The sequence below is a fragment of the Carcharodon carcharias genome, chromosome 14, assembly GCF_017639515.1.
Source record: "Carcharodon carcharias isolate sCarCar2 chromosome 14, sCarCar2.pri, whole genome shotgun sequence".
In the NCBI taxonomy this organism is placed as follows: domain Eukaryota; kingdom Metazoa; phylum Chordata; class Chondrichthyes; order Lamniformes; family Lamnidae; genus Carcharodon; species Carcharodon carcharias.
This window is the reverse complement of record NC_054480.1, coordinates 128,872,709-128,894,168: the sequence shown is the minus strand read 5'-3', so window position 1 is coordinate 128,894,168 and position 21,460 is coordinate 128,872,709. Positions and strand designations below refer to the sequence as shown.

The 21,460-nt window shown below is 44.7% G+C and overlaps 1 protein-coding gene across 1 annotated transcript; it reads left to right on the top strand.

Moving 5' to 3' along the window:
- The first annotated feature begins 242 nt into the window (after positions 1–242).
- hapln4 (hyaluronan and proteoglycan link protein 4) lies at positions 243–17,640 on the top strand. The gene is made up of 5 exons (XM_041203810.1): positions 243–379; positions 8,530–8,641; positions 11,837–12,199; positions 15,860–16,162; positions 16,889–17,640. The coding sequence occupies exons 1-5, from the start codon at positions 377–379 to the stop codon at positions 17,176–17,178; spliced, it is 1,071 nt and encodes a 356-aa protein (XP_041059744.1). The 5' UTR covers positions 243–376; the 3' UTR covers positions 17,179–17,640.
- Positions 17,641–21,460: the final 3,820 nt, after the last annotated feature.

Genomic DNA, 21,460 nt, shown 5'->3' with positions numbered 1-21,460 from the left:
CATGAGCTCTGAATCTGCCCAAACTCCTTTCACTGTCACTGCTCCCTCTCCCCTCCACACTGCACCACTTTCTGCTTTGATAATGAGATTTTTCCCACATTGGCCTGGCAGGTTTGCTGACTGTGAGCAAAGTTCCGGTTAGACCTTTAATTTCACGTCAGCATTTCACTGTGCAGTCGCTCGAGACAGCGAGGGAGAGTGTGAATGAGAAAGAGATAGAGAGAGACAGAAATTGAGCGAGAGTGAGAGAGAGAGAGAGAGAGAGTCTGTCCTCTTGAACAACGTCTCCAGACTGGCTCATGTTTTAGTTCTGTTTAGTTCCACTGCTTGTACCTGCTGTTCTCCTGTGTTCCTGTGTTTGCAGTTGAGAGGGGAAATGGTAAGTTGACACTGCCTATATTTACAGTCTGTGGGATCATTTTGGTGCATTAATCATCTGACAGTGTACAGTAATAATAACCTTGACAAGCTGCCTGGGAAGATACTGCAGTGCTCAAACAGCACCTCGTTCTGCATTCCTACACTAAAGTGTTGCTGGGCGCTTGCTTACGATGCTGAGTCCCTTTGTGCAGTTTATTCCAGGAAGCGTTTGCTCCCATTTCTATTTCTGTGTAATTGGTCTTTGGCTTTCCCTCCTTCCTCTCCCCAGAGACGGGCAGATCCTTGCTGGATGCGTTGATCTGCAGAATACCCCCAACTCCTACTCCATAACCTACCCCAGGGACAGTCCCACTATGTGCAATGTATCAGCACCCTATCTGACTGTTGTTGGGGTGGGGAGGGTAGTGTAAGTTTAATTGAATCCTCTTGCCAGTGCACCCATACCCCCCAAAACCCCTGCACCGTGCCCCCCCCCCGCCCCCCCCCCACCATCCCCCCGCCCCGTCTATTCCGCCCCATCCCATTTCCAACAAGAAGGTGCCAGATCGAGTTAGATTGGGCGAAAGCATACCAGGTTTTATGTCCCACTCCCCTTTAGTCCAGGCCCAACGCAGCACCCCTTTCCCCCTCCCCTCTTTGCCCCATTTCCTTTCCTTCCCCCTCCATGCCCACCACTGCCATCCTGGTAACAATCAACCAACTCAATACAGAGTGAGCACTGAACCTGGAACCTGCCTGATCTGTGCAGCTCCATATTACAATGGGTGCTCCGGTGCTACCTGGACTGTCGGGTTCTCTCCACGGTCCAGCTCATTCGCCTCTTACAAGATCGATGGCAGAATTGAGAGGTTCTAGCTTTCAGTGAGAGATTGAACTGGCTGGGACTCCTCTAGTAAAGCAAGGCCTGGGGCAGTCATGTTAGAGATCTGTAAGGTTATGAAAGGGTTTGATAGAGAAGATGTTTCCACGTGTGGGGGGAGACCTGAACTTAGGGGCCTTCAATATAAGATAGTCAAGAATAAATCCAACAGCAAATTCAGGAGAAACTTCTTTACCCAGAGAATGATGGGGATGTGGAACTTGCTCCCACAGGGAGTGGTTGAGTGTAATAGATTTCAGGGGAAGCTGGATAAACACATGAGGGGGAAAGGAATGGAAAAATATGCTGATTGGTGGTGGGATAAAGTAGGAGGAGGAGGCTTGTGTGAAGGGTAAACACTAGCATGGGCCAGTTGGGCCGAATGGCCTGCTTCTGTGCTATTCACTCAATGTAATCCAAAGCATAAAATCCTCAAGTTTAAACAGTGAGACAGAGCTGCAGAAGGGAGAGAGGTGGCTGCAGGAGACACATGGCAAAATCCTCCCCACCTTGAGTGCCTTTTGTTGTGGGTTAAAACCTTACCTTGCTCACGGGTCCCTCATACAATCATCATGGGTGGTGGGGGGCATGGGGCTCTATACAGTGGCCGCACATTTCAATCATGCAACAGTGGGAAGATGCCAAGTGGTGGTCACAGACCTTCCCAAAAAGTGGGGAGTTAGGGGTGGGGAGGGCAGGGGGTATAAAGTGACATGCCATAGGATCAGTCATTCTCACAAAGCTGTGACAGTTAAGGAGCAGAGCAAGTGCCAAATCCCATAGTGGACAGGTGACGAATGGAAGCCCAGCCACAAAGGAAAAAGCTGCCCACCCAATGCCTCAGGGGCCTTATGATGAGCAAATGAAGGAGGTATTGTATGTTGGGCACAGTTTGATAGGCCTTATCAAGCTATTTGTAGTCTTAGGTAGTTCAATAGTAAGTATTTATTAACTACTATAAACAATATGTATATGTTCAGCAAAGGACCAAGCTAGGAGTTGTCTCCATGCTTGCTTCTACATACAGCTCTGTCCAACACTACACTGACTGCTAGGTGTGGGTCATGTGTTCTTTTATATCACTGTGTGGGCTGTACTCAGTCCCATGTTAACCCTTCATGTATCATGTGCCTTATACTACAGGAGGTGATTTTTTTCTCCCCTTCCTCTATTTTCCTTCACTTCCCACCACCCCACCCCCCCTCCTCCCCAACCCTTTCCCCCCATGGGGCTTTGTGGGTAGAGTCAGATGGTTGTGTGTTCAAATACTGTTTGAGAGACTTGATCACGCAATCCAGGCCAGTGTAATACTGAGGGAGTACTGCATTGTCAGAGGTGCTGTCTTTCAGATGAGACATCATATTGAGGTCCTGTCCACCCTCTCAGGTGGATGTAAAAGATCCTGTGGCCAAAGAAGAGCAGGGTAGTTTTCTTTCAGGTGTCCTGGCCAATACTTAACTCTTAAACAAACTCACCAGAAACAGATGATTTGAACATTATCACTTTGCCATTTGTGGGATCTTGATGTGTGCAAATTGCCTGTGGTGTTTTTTATACATTACAACAGTGACGACATTTCAAAGAAAAAAAATACTTCATTGCTTTTAAAGCACCTTGAGATGCCCTGAGGTCACGAAAGGTGCTTTATAAATGCCACCTCTTTCTTTCAAGTGATCTGGCATTGATGAGAAAAAAGTCTCCCTTTCCCCTCTCTCCCCCGCAGGGAAAATTAAACTGAGTCTGAAGATCATCTAATGGAGAGAGTTCAAAGCTCTAGCACTACAATTAGTCACCATTTTACACACATACCTAACCAGCAGGGAGGCAGATGTAACATCCAATCTGATCCTCACTGTGTTTACTGGGACAACTCTCAGACATCAGCCTGAGCTGTGGCTGATGTAAAGTTATGGATTTTAAAATTTCGCTTTTGGTCCATAAATTGACTGAATTGCTCCCGTGCCCTCCACCACAATAATTCTATAACAGCTTTTATTGAACCACATGCTTCACGCGTCCTTTGTTGAGGCGTCAGTGTTATTGACGGGAAACAGCGCTGCCAATTTAACTGGTAGTTAGGGGCCTCCTGCAGTTTCTTTTTGATCTGCACAGTTCAGGCAATGAAGGTGTTAACCCTTTAACTGAAGGCAGGGAGTCGATCCAGGATCTATATTGGAAGAAAGAAAGAACTAGCGTTTTTCTAATGTCTCTCACAACCTCAAAACACCCCGAACTGCTTTACACCCACTGAAGTACATTTTGAAGTGTAGTTGCTGTAGTAACGTAGGAAACATGACAGCCAATTTACACACAGCAAGCTCCCATAAACAGAAATGTGATTATGACTGGATAATCTGTTTTTGTGACATTGGCTGAGGGATAAATATTGGCCAGGACACTGGGGAGAACTCTCCTGCCTTTCTTCATATAGCACAATGTTCTCTGCTGTGTCCACCTGAAACAGCAGACTGATAGCACAAAAGCCAGAAAGAGCCCCTCTAAAGTTTGCTGGTGAATTGAGCTGCCATTCCTCCTGTTCAATCAGATCCCATCAAACAGGGAGGGTGGGGTTTATAAACTGCAAGGCTTGATGTGCTCTGTGATTATCCAGTCTGTCTGTCATTCATAAAGCGTCCTGCCAATCAGAAAGCGTCTTGGCACCTTCACTCCCTTCCCACCCTAAAAAAAATGTTCTCTACCTCATGAGAGAGTGAGGTGCCTTATAAATCAACTAATATATTAATTTACCCTTGAGGTTAAGTAAGGGTATCTGTGGGATCACAGATTGACTGTGATATGACAGCATCTCAAAGCCACACAGATTCTTGTGTCCCTGGGAGTTGAAAATAGGAGCCAAGTAGAGCTGGAATAATCCAGGAGACAGTACCTACACACACATGCACAAGCACATACACACATGTGCACTCACATACACACATGTGTGTGCCCACACATGTACACTCACATATATGCACATGTAACATGTAAACACAAACATATGCTGGCACACACACACACACATGTACACACATCCAGGTACACGTATAAACTCATAGGTACATATGTGCACAATCACACTCATATAAGCATATATACTCACACACGCATATACCCTCATAAAAGTAGACACAAACTCGCACACACACACACATGCACATGCGCACACACACACAAACACACACGCACACAAACACACACACGTACACACAAACACACATGCACACAAACACACACACATGCGCACACACATAGAAACACACATGCACCCACAAGCATACACACAGACACATACACCAGACTTTGTAATGTGGTGTACATTTTCAGTTAAAGTTGCAGTCAGTACATCAAAACCAGATTGTGTGAAGCCGAGAAACCAGTTGAGTGACAATCGAACATCTGCGGAGCACAGATTTTGCATCTGTATTTTTGTTTGGTGTTAAATAAAACAAGATCCGGCTTCAATGAGTTGTGATGGAGGGTCATTGACCTGAAACATTAACTCTGTTTCTCTCTCCACAGGTGCTGCCAGACCCGCTGAGTGTTCCCAGCATCCGCAGCAATTGTGATCTTTGCGCAAATTTCCCTTCTTTCTTTTAATTAATAATTCTTCATGCTGTAAGCAAGACCAGTTTAGAGATGCTAACTTCAGAATTGCCCTGAAGCCCCCAAAACCACAATGGAGAAATATTTTTAAAAAAAATAATTGTACATTGGAAACTTCAAAAACAGCAACAAGTTGCATTTATATAGCACTGTTCACATGGTGAAGCATCCCGAGGTACTTCACAGGAGCATTACCAGACAAAATTCGACATCGAGCCACATAAGCAAACAAGACAGGAGATAGATATGTTTTAAGAAGCATTTGGCCTCTCAAGGCTGCTCCAGCATTTGTTACCTCAACTCCACAATTTTTTATTCGCCCTTGGGATGTGGGCATCGCATTTATTGCCCAACCCTGGAATCCTTTACCCTAGAGGGTAAATGATGTTCTGTCATTGAGTGTATTCCAGGCTGTGATAGATTCTTGGTCTCTCAGGGAATCGAGGGAGATGGGAAGCAGTTGGGATTCCAGGATTTTGATCCAGTGACAGTGAAGGAAGGGTGATATCGTTCCAATTCAGGTTAGTGTGTCACTTGGAGGGGAACTTGCAGGTGGTGGTGTTCCCATGCATCTGCTGCCCTTGTGCTAGGTGGTAGTGGTTGTGGGTTTACAAGGTGCTGCCGAAGGAGCCTTGACAAGCTGCTGCAGTGCATCTTGTAGATGTTTCACACTGCTGCCACTGTGCGCTGGTGAATGTTTATTGTGGTGCATTGGGTGCCAATCAAATGTGTTGCTTTGTCTCGGATGGTGTTGAGTGTCTTGAGTGTTGTTGGAGCTGCACTCATCCAGACAATGGAGGGCTTTCCAACACTCTCCAAACTTGTGTCATGTGGACGGTGGACAGGCTTTGGGAAGTCAGGAGGTGAGTTAGTTGCCACGGAATTCCCAGCCTCTGACCATGGGCCAGGGGATTTTACTCTTGACTAGTGGGATATTACGGTCCCATTGAACTGAATAGAGATTTAAATGGCTTGCCGCATCTGTCAGAGGGAGACACATTGTGGCAGGGCTGTAAAATCCTGGCCTTGGTCTTTATCCTACCTGCTCCCCATGTCCCTTGCTTCCCTGGGAGACCAAAAATCTATCTCAGCCTGGAATATACTCAATGATGGAACATCCATAACCCTCTGGGGTCAAGAATTCCAAAGATTCACAACCCTTTGAGTGAAGGAATTTCTCCGCATCTCAGTCCTAAATTACCATGACCCCTTATCTTGAGCCTATGCCCGCTGTAAGGAGAGAGAGCTAACAAGGCTGAGAGGATTAAGGAGGGAACGCCAGAGCTTGTGGCCTGGGCATCTGAAAGCACAACCACCAACGGTGGAGCGAAGAGAATCGGATATGTAAAAAAGGCCAAAATTGAAGGAGATTCAAGATGGCAGAGGATTGGAGGAGTAGAGGAGGTTATGTATAATTGGTAAGAGGCCTGAACAGCCCAGGAGTGAAGAGGTTAAATGAATTCTAGAGCTTAGCAACTAGGCGGGTAAAAAGGAAGATTTTCAAGAAGTTGTTTAAGCCAGAGGAGGGCAAATTGCTGGAACCTGATTGAATAGATCGAAAGACTGGGAGGCAAATGGGGCAAGAAACTGCAGATGCAGTAGAAATGATAATCCAGGGTTGTATTAAGAGTGGAAAAATCCCAAAGGATTGGCGAGAAGTCAATTTAATAACTGAGTTCAAAAAGGGAGACAGAAAGCCCAGATAATTACAGACCAGTGCATTTAACATCTGTGGTAGGGAAAAAATTGGAATCTTTAATTAAAGATGAAATTATTAAATATCCGGATTAAATAAAAATAATCAGAAGCAGCCAACGCAGATTTCAAGAAGTATTCTGTGCTTGACAATTTGAATAGAGAAGATCAAGGGGACTAGAATCTGTGCATTGGTAACAAATTGGATTCAAAATGTTAGTTAGAATGACAAACACTGGGGAAATTTGTCCAAATCTCTGACTGGAAACATCTGTTTTACCATTCTCATTTACACATCTAAGTATGAGTCTTCAACTAGCTTGTAGTTTCTGTACGTTCATGCTTTTTCCCGGGAATGCAGAAGCAGAAGGATTTGCAGGTTGCCAGACCGTGACATGAGCGCTCCTTCCACAGGAGCAAGATCTGCCGTCCTGACCTGGTCTGGCCTACATGTGACCCCAGACCCACAGCAGTGTGGTTGACTCTCAACTGCCCTCTGAAATGGCCTAGCAAGCCATTCAGTTCAAGGGCAGTTAGGGATGGGCAACAAAATGCAGGCCTTGCCAGCGACGATCACACCCCAGGAAAGAATAAAGAGAAAAAAACCTCCCCCTTCCATGTCAAACATTATTGGTTTCCAGTGCAAACAGGAGGAACAGCACCTCATCTTCCAATTTAGCAATTTATAGCCTTCTGGACTTAACATTGAGTTCAACAGCTTCAGACCATGAACTCGCCCCTCCATCTTCACCCCTTTTTTAACCCATCTTTAAATTTTTATTTATTTTCGTGGTTTTTTTTTATTATTTTTTTTTAAGTCCTTTTCCCCAAACACCACCACCACCACCCCCCCTACACTACACAGGGGCGTCGGTCACTGTTTTCTCTGTGGTGCCTTCACGGAGCGCTGACCCTTGTTCTGCTAATAACACATTCTGCTATCTTAGCTTTATACCACTATCAGCACCTTCTTTAGTCTTTAACATGACTGTTAACACTCCCTTTGTCTTGTGTCCATGACATCTTTGTCAATCTCTCCTGAGCTCCCCCCCATCTCTGACCTTCTATCTTGTTCCACCTGCCCCACCCCCCTCTTAAACAGTATAAAATTCATCACATTTCTATTTCTCTTTAGCTCTGAAGAAGAGTCATATGGACTCAAAACCTTAACTCTGTTTCTCGCTGCACAGATGCTGCCAGACCTGCTGAGCTTTTCCAGCATTTTCTGTTTTCATTTCAGATTTCCAGTGTCTGCAGTATTTTATTTTTACTGTAGGTTTCTTTCTCTGCTCCCTAACTCTCGCCAACTTGTTACAGCCCTGAAGCTAAGCTTTATAAGTGTTTGTTTAAAATAAATTTAAATGAGTTACTAACATGAGCTTTGAAGGTTCTGGGGAAACAAAGACATTTTTATTCATTCATGGGATGCAGGAGTTGCTGGCAGGGCCAGCATTTGTTGCCCATCCCTATTTGTCCTTGAGAGTAGTTAAGAGGCAACCATGTCTGCTATTCTTACCTGGTCTGGTGTCACATGTAGACCAGGCCAGATGAGGATGGCAGATTTCCTTCCCTAGTGAGCCAGAAGGGTTTTTACAACAATCAGCAATAGCTGCCATGGTCACCATCACTGAGACTGGCTTTCATATTCCGGATTTTTATTAATTAAATTCAAATTCCTGCAGCTGCCGTTTGAACCTGCATCCTCAGTGCATTAGCTTAGGCCTCTGGATTACTAGTCCAATGATATTACCACGGCACTGCAGTTTAATCTCTTATATGACTTCGAACTGGTGGGTGAACCAGGTTCAGTTTGCCAGCCTTATACCAGCGTCTTGGACTTCAAGTGCTGAGTTTCACCATTTCGCACGTCCAGCACAGAGCTTCCCATGGCCTGAGCACGCATCGGGGGATTCATGTGCTCAGTGTGTGCCCGAGTCAGGACCTGGGGGATTTTTATCCGTTAAAGTTATGATGTCTGTTTGTCCCTTCAGCTCTGTCTGAGAAACCGTCTTTGCCGCAATTCCATTCTCCTGATGCTCCTCGTTCCGGCCTTCTCCCTCTTGAACAATGACATTGGAACCAAGCAGAGTGTGCACGTGTCAGGTGAGATGGAAAATAGAGCTCATAACGGTTTGTGACTTCCACATGATCTTGTGTTGGGGGACATGCGGTGGGATCTCTCCAGCTCTCCCTCTAATACCACAATGTTACTCTATGTGATAATGAGCTAGCTGCAAGGTCAGAAAGATCCCAGCTTTGACCTTCCCTCAGTTATGGTCACTGATCTCAGATCCGCGGTATTAACAACTGGTACCTACAGAGTGTCTTTAAATGTCCCAAAGAGCTTCATGGGAGAGCTGTAAACAAAATTCAACATTGATCCACAAGAGATGGTGCTAGAACAGGTGACCAAAAGCTTGGACAGGGTATCTTACAGGAGAGAAAGGTGGAGAGGTGGCAAGGATGAATTCAAAGCCCAGGGCCCAGGCAGCTGAAGACATGTCCACCAATGGTGGAAAATTGGGGACGTGCAACAGGCAGAATTGGAGGGGCATCTTATTTGGAATTATATTGAATTTACAGCACTGAAATAGGCCATTTGGCCCAAATGCTCCATATTGGTGTTTATGCTCCATACGAGCCCCCTTCTACCCCTCTTCACCTCGCCCTATAGCATATCTTTCTATCCCTTTCTCCCTCATGTGTTTATCCATCTTCCCCATAAATACATCTATACAATTGGCCTTAATCACTCCTTATGGTCGTGAGTCCCACTTACTAACCACTCTCTTGATAAAGAACTTTTCCTGAATTTTACTGGATTTATTAATGACTATCTTAGATTTATGACTCCTAGTAAATGGGAACATTTTCTTGACATACAATTGCTCTCAGAGTCTCTGGACTGAGTGACAGCGGGCTGGGGAGAGGTGGGAGAGGGATAGGGTTCAAGGAATAAGCCCAGGGTTCCTTCCTCTGATTGCTATCGAGTGCACAGATGTTGACTGAGGGTAAGATTCTGACGCCTCTTACAGTTGAATAATCCACCACCAATTACTGCCCAACTCACGCACAAACAGTGAGGCGAAGGACAAAGGAGAAGCCAGAGCCGGGGATGGGGTTTCACCCCAGCTAGAGTTTCCATCTTTAGGTTGTATAAACCCCCTTGGAGTTAGGAGCATAAGAGCAGGAGGAGGCCATTCAGCCCCTCAAGGATGTTCCACCATTCAATAAAATCATGGCTAATAACAACAACCACCTTTGCCCCATATCCTTGATACCTTTGGTTAACAAAAATCCCACCATCTCCAATTTAAAACTAGTAATTAAGCTGGCATCAACTGCAGTTTGCAGAAGAGAGTTCCAAACTCCTACCTCCCTTTGTGAAGAAATGTTTCCTAATTTCACTCCTGAAAGGTCTGGCTCAAATTTTTTGACTATGCCTCCTAGTCCCAGACTCCCCAACTGCAGAAATAATTCAGAGTTCAGAAGATCGAGGCGTGATCTGCACAAGGTGTTTCGAATGAGTAAAGGATTCAAAAGTGAGGTAGGGAGACACTATTTCCTCAGGTGGGACAGTATCCAGAACAAGGGGGTCAGAAACTTAAAATTGGAGTCAGGTTATCCAGGAATGAAATTGGGGAGCATTCTCTTGTTCAAAGGACTACAGATGCTGGTGGGAGTGACAGTTGAAATTTTCTAGACTGAGATCAATAGGTTTTTTGTTGAGTCAGAGTATTAAGGGATATGGAACAAAAGCAGGTAAATGGGATTGAGGTACAGATCAGACATGATCTGAGATCTGATTGAATGGCAGGACAGGCTTGAGGGGTTGAATGGCCTGTTCCTGTTCCTCTCTTTGCTTATTCATTATTCACTTGTTAATTGAATACAACCTAACAATTCAATTGTGGGGCGATGGGGATCCCTGTCTATCCTTACGAGCCTTCCAGCAGGTGTGACTGCACAGTGATCTGGCAAGACTCCTTGCTGATCTTCCTCCTCCTTGAACCAGAGGGTCTCACTCCTCACCAGCACTGATTGACTAACTCAGCCGGAACATCATCAAACCTTTCTTCCTCTTCTTGAGACCTCTGCCCAAAGGCAGATCTGACCCACAACTTCCACCATGTGTAGGGCAAGATTTCAGATCCTGAATCCAGCCCAGTCAGAAATGGGACCAAATCCCAAGCTGTTGGCACCAATTGGATCCACTTCGGCCGTCCAACCAATCCTTCCCATGGTGAACAAGTTATTTTCAATATGTTGCCAAATTGGGAGCATTGATTCTCCTCATCCTCTTAATCTTTGAATTTTCCCACAATTTGGCAAGACACCAGGCATAATGGCCATTTCCTACTACTATTGAATCATAACATTAAGAGTTTTACATGTAGCTCCTTTGCTTAAACAGAGAGCAATGTGTTCCCCAGAGGGATTACAAGGCAGCAATCTCATTATAGGGTTAAGAGGATATCATAAATCACTAACGCTAAAGTCAAGATGTTTCTCATCACCCAAGCTGAGATTTCAGCCTTGAAATTAGTCTTTCAGTCATCATTTCAGCAGCTCGTGTGCTGATCTTTTAATCAGATTTCTAAAATAAGTGTCATCTGACAGATTCAGCGAGGTGGAAGGCTCTCTACTGAGAAAAAGAACGTGCAATTCTACAGTGACTTTTATAGTCTCAGGAGGGTCCTGAAGCACCCTACCAAAAGAGGTACTTTCTGAAGTAAGCTTCCAGTCTGAGAATGAGTATTTGACACCAGCCAAAGGTTCCATAGTAGGAGGTCATGTGGGGCAGTGGCCCCCTCTGAGCCAGAAGTTCCTTAGGAATTGATGGTCAAAGGAAGGTGGGTTCATAATTTAGCCAAAAAGGTATCAACTTGTAAATCTTCCAACACACACCAGGGGTAAGAGTGGGAGAGATTCCTGGTCAGCCATGTGAAGCCTCTATCATCACTTTCCACAGCTCCAGACTACAGCATGAATGTATATGCGTATGTTGCCGCAGCAACTCAGACTCCTTGGGTGGAATTGGGGGGTGGGTGGCAGTTGGCTCAGGTTGCTGGGCAGCCAGATGGGTACCAACAGCATGGGGTTTGATCCATGTTCTGGCAGGGATGGGGGTGGATTTGGGACCAGCCTCCTTGCCTTACCTGTGCTGGAAGTTGTGGCACTGTGGGTTGGACCTGCCTTTGGAAAGAGAATTGACGAAGAATTTCTGACAATGTTTCTCTCCTTCCCTGCGTTTATTGATCTACATTAAGAGTTGTTATATGTTTCATACCTGTGCAGGTGATGAGAGTGGGCTCGTGGTGGTTCAGACTGCCCCAGGGAAAGTCCTCACTCACCGAGGAGGCTCCATCATCTTGCCCTGCAGATACCACTACCAGCCGGAGAGCCAGGACCCCAGTAAGATCCGCATCAAATGGACCAAGGAGTCCAACTCACTGCAGAGCACCGACGTTTTTGTGGCCTTGGGCAAAATTCAGAAAGCATTTGGGATCTACAAGGGGAGAGTGTGGTTGCAGGGGGACGGAGAAGGCGATGCATCCCTCATCATGCAGGACGTGACACTGCAGGATTACGGGAGATACGAATGTGAAGTCATAGATGAGCTTGAGGATGATACAGGAATCGTCAAATTGAATTTGGAAGGTACAGTTTCATCTTAATTCGACATTGTTGACATCTATTCAACTCACTGTTCTTTCATCCCAGCCATAGAGTAAAAACATAGGTACATAAAAACAGGAACAGGAGATGGTCATTCAGCCCCTCATGGCTGATCTATCACCTAACTCCTTATACCCGCCATTGCACCATATCCTTGAATACCTTGGTTAACAAAAATCTACCAGTCTCAGATTTAGAAGTAACGATTGATTTATCATCAACGGCCATTTGCAGAAGAGAGTTCCAATCTTCTACCACCCTTTGTGTGTTTCCTAATTTCAGTCTGAAAGGGTTTGGCTTGAATTTTTTCACCATGCCTCCTAGTCTTAGACTATCCAACTCATGGAAGTAATTCAGAGTTCAGAAGATTGAGCCATGATCTTCTCAAGGTGTTTAAAATGATTAAGGAATTCGATAGGGTAGACAATATCTTAACCAGGTCAATAATTTGCCTTCAACTCCATGAGCTTCAACATTAACTGCAGTCTCTTATTATATTATTATTTGTTGGGTTGAAGTAGATTCAATAACTCTCAAATCTGCAAACACTCTAACTTTGTTGTAGCATACTTACAGTTGAGAACATTCCTTTACACTAGCTTCTTTCCACGCTGACTCTCTCAGATCACAAGTGTATGTCACTTTCTTCTATGACACCACAAACTATTACAGTCAACCCTTTGTAGGACTTAGTCTAACATACTCCATTATACTACATCTCCCCCCAAGTCTCTGTTCAGACTTTAACATCCTCTGACATTCTTGGACACCCAATGCTTCAGTCTCCTGCAGTCTTCGGAACATTTCAGTATTTTGAAGTCTCATAGGGAATGTAGCCTCTTTTTATTATCTTGGATAAATGTTGTTTTTCTTTCTTTATCTCTCCTTGTTCTCTTTTTATTCTCTTTTCTCTCTACTTCCTCTACTGATAAGCATTTTGGTGCCTTCACTGGTCTACCATACCTCATTCTCCTCTCCTTTGTAGGGAAGCTGTTGTTGGCCCTCTGGATGCTGTTGAATAGAATTCAAACTAATGGATGGTTTGGGATCACCTTCTTTAGTGTCTTCTTTCATTTCTGATGATTGTGATCTCTCTGGTCTCTGGTTTTTGTGCTGTTGCTCAATCGCAGTCAAAGGTCTTCAGTTTTTTTTTTACTTTGCCCTGTTCCAACTGGATCTCAGGTGTGATGACTTCTCCATTATTTCTCCAAGTCCCAATTGATCTCTGATCCAAACTTTATTATTGTTGGGTTAACTCAGGAGACACTGGTTTTCTTACTCTAGAAGAGATCTTGCGGGAGGCAATGTTTTTTTACTTTGAAATTATTTTATTGTGGGTTTGGTAAACTCACACTTCTCGTTGAGTGTCAAGCCAGCATCTTGCAGCGTTCGTAAGACTCCTCTCACTCTCTTGTCCATATTCTTCCTTTGTTGAGCCATAGATTAAAACATCTTCCAAGTGGCATATTCCATGCCCTCCAGTATGTTGGACATTGTCCTTTGGAAAATGTCCGGTGTGGATGTGATGCCAGAAGGCAGACAGTTGAAGTGGTAACATCCAAAGCATGTTAGGGAAGGTGGTTAGGAGTTTGGTCTCCTGATCTAGTGGCAACTGCCAGGATCCACTATTTGCGTCGAGATTGGTAATGATTGTACTCTTTGCGAGCTTGGCTAGGTTCACACCTACCAATGATGATGTATTTTGATGATATCATTCCACCACCTTGTTCAGGTATGTCAGTTCAACGCAGATTCAGAAAGGGCCATTTGGTTTTGGAATTGGTACCATACCAGAGCACCGGCTGGTTGGTGTAGTGACTGGTGAAAGAACCCCATGTTGAAGCATCGCCCATCTCACTCCTGACCCATTTCAAAAGTGGGAGTAGGAGCTTCCTGGGTGTAAGTAGACAAATGGATTTCGTATCGATCTTCAGCATTATGTGGGTACACAGTTCTCAAGCCTCTGAAGAGTTTAGGAAATTCTCTTCTAAATTCATTGTCTTGTCCTTGTTCATTGACTTCACCAACTTTAACAACCAGGTTCAGGCCTGAGCAGCTTCCCTGTTCAACAAGGAGCATTCCTGATTCTGAATAACATATAACGTCTCAGAGATTTTTCTGCTTTCTCCTCAGGCTCTCTCACGTCACACGATTATATGTCACTTCCTTCTATGATATCACAGACAATTACAGTTAACCCTTTATGGGACTTAATATATACCATCGTGTAGTATACTCCATTATACTATACTTATGAGGGGCTTTATGAAATGCCACTGGAAGTCCATACAAGGAACAATGATACACATTCCCTTGTCGAATATAACACTGTTCTGAAGAAGAGTCCTATTCGACTCGAAACATTAACTCTGTTTCTCTCTCCATAGAAGCGTGCAGAGTATTTTCAGCACTTTCAGTTTTTAGCTCTGATTTCCAGCATCCACGGAATCTTGCTTTCGTTTTCACATCTCCCTCTTCTCTACTTTAGTCAACTCTTCAAAAAACTCAAACAAATTCATCAAGCTTGACCCATCCTTTCCAAACCCATGCCAGCTCTTTCTGATAAGCTGAAAAATTTAACTCTGTTCAGTCATCCAATCCTTAATTATAGACAACAGATGTTAGGCTGACTGGTCTATAATTCCCTGGTTTCCCTCTTTTTCCTTTCTTAAATAACAGATTGACAAGCACAATTTGCCAATCTAAAGGAACGCTCCCGATGTCAAGAGAACCCATCCATTCAAACTTCACTTAATCCCATCCGTGATGTGATTAATGACAGTTTTATGTTGCACTGCTCTTTCTTAAGGCCCTGGAAACTCATTCCTCATGCATCAGAACTGACCAGGCTAATTGGCCAGGAAGGGCATCACAGCTTCCCAATTGCTGTTAGCCCATTGGGGTGGGAATCCTTCCCCACAACTGACCTCTGCTCCTGGACCCAGCGGGGGTTAGGATTAGATCATGGGTTTAAAGTGGGTCTTGGGTGATAGGGAATTGGCTTGTCTGTTTGATGAAGAAAATCGGGTGGAGGGTGTGAATGCTAAGTAAGATGCTCCCAGACCGGTTCCTGGAAATTTTGGATCATCTGGGCACTTCAGATCCACGCACAATTTTCCGTTCAGTCAACGTGGGAACACAGGACTTAGGAGCAGGAGTAGGCCATTTGGTCTCTTGAGCCTGCTCTGCCATTCGATAAGATCATGGCTGATCTGGTTGTGACCTCAACTCCACTTTCCTGTCCGTCTCCCCTAACCCTTGACTCTCCCTTGTCAATCAAAAATCTGTTTAACTGCCTTGAATGAATTCAATGACCCAGCCTCCACTACTCCCTGGGGAAGAGAATTCCACAAACCACCCTCTGAGAGAAAAAGAATTCTCCTCATCTCCGTCTTTAAAGGTAGAGCCTTTATTTTTAAACTGTGTCCCCTAGTTCTAGTCTCTCCCACAAGAGAAAACATCCTCCCAGCATCCACCCTATCAATCCTCTCAGGACCCTATAAGTCAAATGAAAGGCCTCAATTAAAGGGGTGATGTCCCTCACCCAGCTGACCCAAAACACCCAGAAACCAGGGCAGAACACTTCACCTTGTCCTATATTTCTGCCTCCTGTGTATAATGGTGTCTTTAATTCAATTAAAGGTGTGGTGTTTCCTTACCATCCGCGGTTGGGACGTTACACGTTAAACTTCGAAGATGCTAAAAAGGCATGCGCCGAGCAGGATGGGATACTGGCCTCATACGAACAACTGCATGAGGCGTGGCAAAAAGGACTGGACTGGTGTAACGCAGGCTGGCTGGATGATGGCTCCGTCCAGTACCCCATTTCCATACCCCGATTCAAGTGTGGCAGGTCAGACCAGGCCGCTGGCATTAGGAACTATGGCTACCGGCACAAGGATGACGAGCGCTATGATGCTTTCTGCTTCACCTCCAACCTCAAAGGTGAGGGGTCATTTATTCGTACTGAGAAATCCCAAGGGAAGAGAGAGAGAGAAACATGATAAATTGAGGAGTACTGTCAGGTACTTGTTTGCAAGCTCTCTCTTGTGTATCAGCAACTGTACAGTTAGTATCTTGTGCATGAGTGTCCTTTAAACAGTCAGATAAGTGGCCAATAAGTTGTTAGATTTTGCTTTGTGGGTTGCACTCTAGCTGTGGATTCAAGTTCCACTCCAGAGACTTGAACATGTGATCTAGGCTGACACTCCAAATGCAGCACTGAGGGAGTGCTGCACTGTCAAAGGTGCAGTCTTTCAGTTAGGGTGTTAAACTGCAGCTCTGCCTGCCCCTTCAGGGGGATGTAAAATATCCCATGGCACTAATTCAAAGAGGAGCGGAGGAGTTCTCCACTGTGCCCTACTCAACATTGATCCTTCAGCCCACACCTCCAATGAAAGATTACCTGGCCATTATCACGCTGCTCTTTGTGGGAGCTTGCTGTGTACAAATTGGCTGCTGTGTTTGCTATGTTACAACAGTGGCAACACTTCAAAAAAGCGGTTATAAATTGCTTAAGGATGTGAAAGGCACTATATGAATGCAAGTCTTTCTTCCTCACACTGTACCTCCACATACCAGAGGTCAGGCAAGAAACATGAAACATAAGAAGCTGTTGGACTTGTGCAGACATTTATTGCAATCGTGTAACTTTGTTTTTTTTTAACGAAGGTAATGTTTACTTCTTGAGGACTTACCGGAAGCTGAACTATGGTGAAGCGGTGAAGGCGTGCGAGAAGAGCGGGGCATCCATCGCCAAGGTGGGCCAGCTGTATGCAGCCTGGAAGGTGCAGTTACTCGACCGCTGCCAAGCGGGTTGGCTGGCAGATGGAAGTGTCCGTTACCCCATCGTCAACCCTCGAGCCAAGTGTGGCGGCAAGGAGCCCGGTGTCCGCAGTTTCGGCTTCCCAGACAAGAAGCGCAGACTCTACGGAGTCTACTGTTTCAAGAAGAAGGAATGAGGGAGAGGGAGAGTGTGTGTGTGTGAAAGAGAGAGAGAGAGAGAGAGGGGGGCAGAAAAACGAATGGGTCAGGACTTTAGAAGTTCTCTGAGAACGACAAAGTTTTAAAGCAAAAACAGATTCAGATCTTAGAATGAACTCACTTTTCTCCTCAATCTCAGGCTAGAACGATGTGAATGTAAAAGGCCAAAAGATATGTGATTATGTTTATAGATTAGGATGCTTCTAGTTTCTATTTATCCTCTGAAAATAGTGCATGCTTTTAAATGCAATGTGAAGAGTTTCAAAATCCTAAATGTCATCATTCCAGAGAGGATGTTAAAGCGTCAACGTGACAAAATTAGGGATTCCCTTACTCTGAAATTTGGCTCTAAACCAGTGATGGGCAACCTAGGCGAGTAAGTGGGCCACATGAGAGGCCCTCCTTCACCTCAGTGGGCCGCAAGATTGAAATCGGGCATGCGCACGAACCATGAACCCCATGAATAAGAATTTGCGGGGCGTGCCAACTGAACCGTAGGAGCTCTTTGACTGGGCGCAGCGGGAGCACACGGCTCGCACAGTCAATGTTGTGTGCAATCAGCATACACCCCACATCATGTGCCCTTGCATTGTGAGAGTATCATTTTTGTAATTCGGGCAGGAAAAACATGACGTGAATGAAAACCAGCAGAATCTGGCATCCCTGCACATGGGCAATGGTCAACAAAATGTCTTGCGGACCACACTCAGAACCCTAATGGGCTGCATGCGGACCCTGGGCCACAGGCTGCCCACTACTGGTCTACGCTCTTCGTGGGCTAGCATCTAAAACACATTAATATGAATTCTCTTTCCTTTTTACAGCCTTTTCTGATCCTTTATTCATTCATGGGATGTGGGTAATTGCTGGCAAGGCTAGCATTTATTGCCTACCCCGACTTGCCCTCGAACTCAGTGGCTTACTAGACCATTTTGAGGGCAGCTAAGCGTCAACCACATTGTGGGACTGGAAAATCCCAGCCCTTATCATCACCCAGTGACCTGTCAGGTCTACATGTAGGCCAGCATTGGGCATTGGAAGCCTTAGACTCAGACGCAATGCCTCACCAAGTCAAATAGCTAACTGGCGCTCACCAATAGAAATGGTCCAATTTTATCTCTGTGAAAATGAATGGATCTTGAGGGAGTTAAATTCTCGCCCGGCCTAGAGTGTCTGAGTCACCAGACAGGAATTCTACCCAGCACCTTCAGGGAAGGAAGGAGAAAGAGGTGGGACCCCAGGGAACTAAGCAAAAGAACCATCTTTCAATACTTATTGGGCCTGGGTTTGAATCCAGCCCAGATTGATAGGGTGGAAGTTCCTTGTGTCTATTAGCTGCAGGAGCACAGAATGTATTTTACACACAATTTTACCCCTAGCCACAGTGAGTGGTGACTCTAACACACATAGAAAGCCTTGATCCACTAGCCATTGGCAGATTCACTGAGAGAGAGCTGAGACAAGTGGTGTAGGATGGGACATATCACATGAGGGACCGCCATGCTCATTTTGAGATCAAGGCAAATTATGGAAGCAGTGTACAAGGGAGGTCTACACTGCTTCTAACATTGGTTATACATAATCTGTGGGTGTTTGATGGTAACATTTGATGCCAAAAGTGAAACATTATTCCCTTCTTCACTCAGAAATGAGACACCTACGTTCCAATGTGCTGCTCCTTTCTGTGCTGCAATTGGATACCATCCTAATGGGCAAATAAGCAGTGAGTGAGATAGGATCATAGCAAATTGAATCATGAGGAATGGTCAGAACTTTGAAACTGTTCTCTCTAGTGAAGGTGGGGCTGGATAGAAAGGATAAGGTTTGAAATATATGGGGTTTTTTTCCTGTCTTACAAGGAACTCCAGAATCAGATAGCGTCCAGGCCATGGAGACTGAATGGGGAATTCAGGCAGAATGCTTGTAGCAATCTGATGATCAATATGTGGAACTAGCCTCCAGGGAATGTTGGTGAGCAGGAACCTTTAAGAGGTTACATGCAGGAGGAAGACAATGACCTGGGATCAATGGCCATTACATTTTACAATCAGCATCTCACAGGAAAAGAAGGTATCAGTTGGGCAGTTTTGATGTAGGTCTTTTTAGGCCTGAAATGTATTAGTCTGGTGGAGTGGGTGTGTTGCCAGTGTGAATACAGAGTCTCAGGTCGCATTCAGTAGAGAATCACAAGGTTTTTTGACAAAAAGAATAAGAAGCCAATGAGATGCTTTCTCGAAGATTTTAATGGAAGTCTGGAAGAGACAAGACAGAACCAGATGTTTCTCTATGAAGCGGATAACCCAACATCTGGAAGAAAATTCAGGACAGAATAACAGGGTGTAAAGAAGTGGATTAGTTTAGGAAAAAACAGGATGGTACAATAGAGTCCTGGTAGGGCTGGCTGTAAAGGTAAGATAAATGCACAAATCCATCTAGTGGTACTATATATGATGTGGTCAAATATGACAAGAAATTTTAATAGACAAACGAGAGGCACTTTCTTCAAATAGACACTGTTTACAAAATGATCAATTTTGGAGAAATATATATTGATGCTGGATCTTCATCCAATAAGGTCACCCTCACAGTGGCTGTAACTGGTATTCAACAAACTGATAGCCCCTTCCTCCCTTCCCAATGTTGTTAAGCATTCGTTGTATAATATGTCAAAAACAGAAAAGCCACAGTGACATTGGGAAGAATTAGATGGGGTGGTGGGTTAGAACCTTCACCTCAACAGAAGCAAATTAGTCTTGGGGAAGGAAGAAATTGACCACACTATGGTGTCAACAGAAGTAGATGTAAAGGGATGGGGCTGGCTGATTTTGAGTTGGACTTCATTAAATTCCAGATTGGGTAAATGTTATGCGGCTCTTAGATAACTGCATTGGCTTATTGTACCATTCAAGTACTGGCTCAGGGTAATACTCTCACCTCCAAAGGTTGTGGGTTCAAGTTCCGCACAAGAGAATTAAGCACAAAAATCTAGGCTGACACTCCAACCACAGAACAGAGGGAGTCTTTTGGATGAGACATCCAATAGAGTCTGCTCTCAGGTGGAAGCAAAAGAGACACATGGCATTATTTCAAAGAAGAGCAGGGGAGTTATCCCCAGTGTCTTGGTCAATAATGATTCAATCAACATCACACAAACAGATATCATTGCCGTTTGTGGGAGCTTACTGCGCGCAAATTGGCTGTTGCGTTTCTTATATTATAACTTCAAAAGTATTTCATCAGCTGTATAGTATTTTGGGGGCATTCTGAGGTCATGAAAGGCGCTATATAAATGAACATCTTTATTTTATTAAATGACAGTCTCATCCTAAAGTGTCGGGACGATCCATCTATTTTGCAACTGTAAATGAAGGCTGACTGGATTTCAGGTTCTGAAATGCTTAATATATGTATATACAGTATGTAAAACAGAATGAACACCCACTGAATTCTAATAAATATTGAGGGTGAATGTTTAAAACGTTGTGTAAAATAAAATGTTCTACATGTACAGTCAAACTGATGATGTCTACTCTGGCAGGTTGTAAATGATGATGCGATTCTCCCAGACATTGTTGGAAGATTAAGCAGCCACTTGTTGAACCAAGGTTGTTTTGAGTGTACGTTGACCTTCCACCCCAAGCCATTGTGGAGGGGTTGTTGGAGGGACACCAAAGGCTTTCCCGTTTGGGAGGAGCGGGAGCTTACCCCAGACACATTCCAACATATACTGGCTGAGTGGGTGAGGCACAAAAACCATTAATGTGATCCTTCCCTCCTATATCTCTCTCCTGAAAATGTTGACTCTCATTCGGGTGCAGCTTCTCAGTCATAGTCGCTTCACCTAAATGGCCACTCCGCAGGAGTGCGACAAGATGATGGCTGGCAGGAGGCTAATCCACTGTGGAGGGCATCACACCCACAACAGATTCTCTCACCCAACATTCTCTTCCCTGGTAGAATTGCCAAAATGCAGGAATTTTGGCCAATTCTTTCCCCCTGTCTAGCCCAGGGATGTTGAGGTCAAAGCCCCAATTGAAGTTACACAGGAAATCTAGGCTGACACACCCAATGCTGCACTGAGGGAGTGCTACACTGTCAAAGGTGTTGTATTTCAGATGAGGCATTAAACTGAGACCCTGTCTGCTCTCTCAGGTGGATGTAAAAAAATCCCATGGCCACTATTTCAAAGAAGAGCAGGGGAGCTCTCCCTGGTCTCCTGGCCAATATTTATCCATCTATAAACACTAAAAAGATTGATGA

Coding starts and splice junctions, on each gene's coding strand:
- hapln4 (XM_041203810.1), top strand. Junction 8,642..11,836: donor GCAGAGTGTGCACGTGTCAG/GTGAGATGGAAA, acceptor ATACCTGTGCAG/GTGATGAGAGTGGGCTCGTG. Junction 16,163..16,888: donor CTTCACCTCCAACCTCAAAG/GTGAGGGGTCAT, acceptor TTTTTAACGAAG/GTAATGTTTACTTCTTGAGG.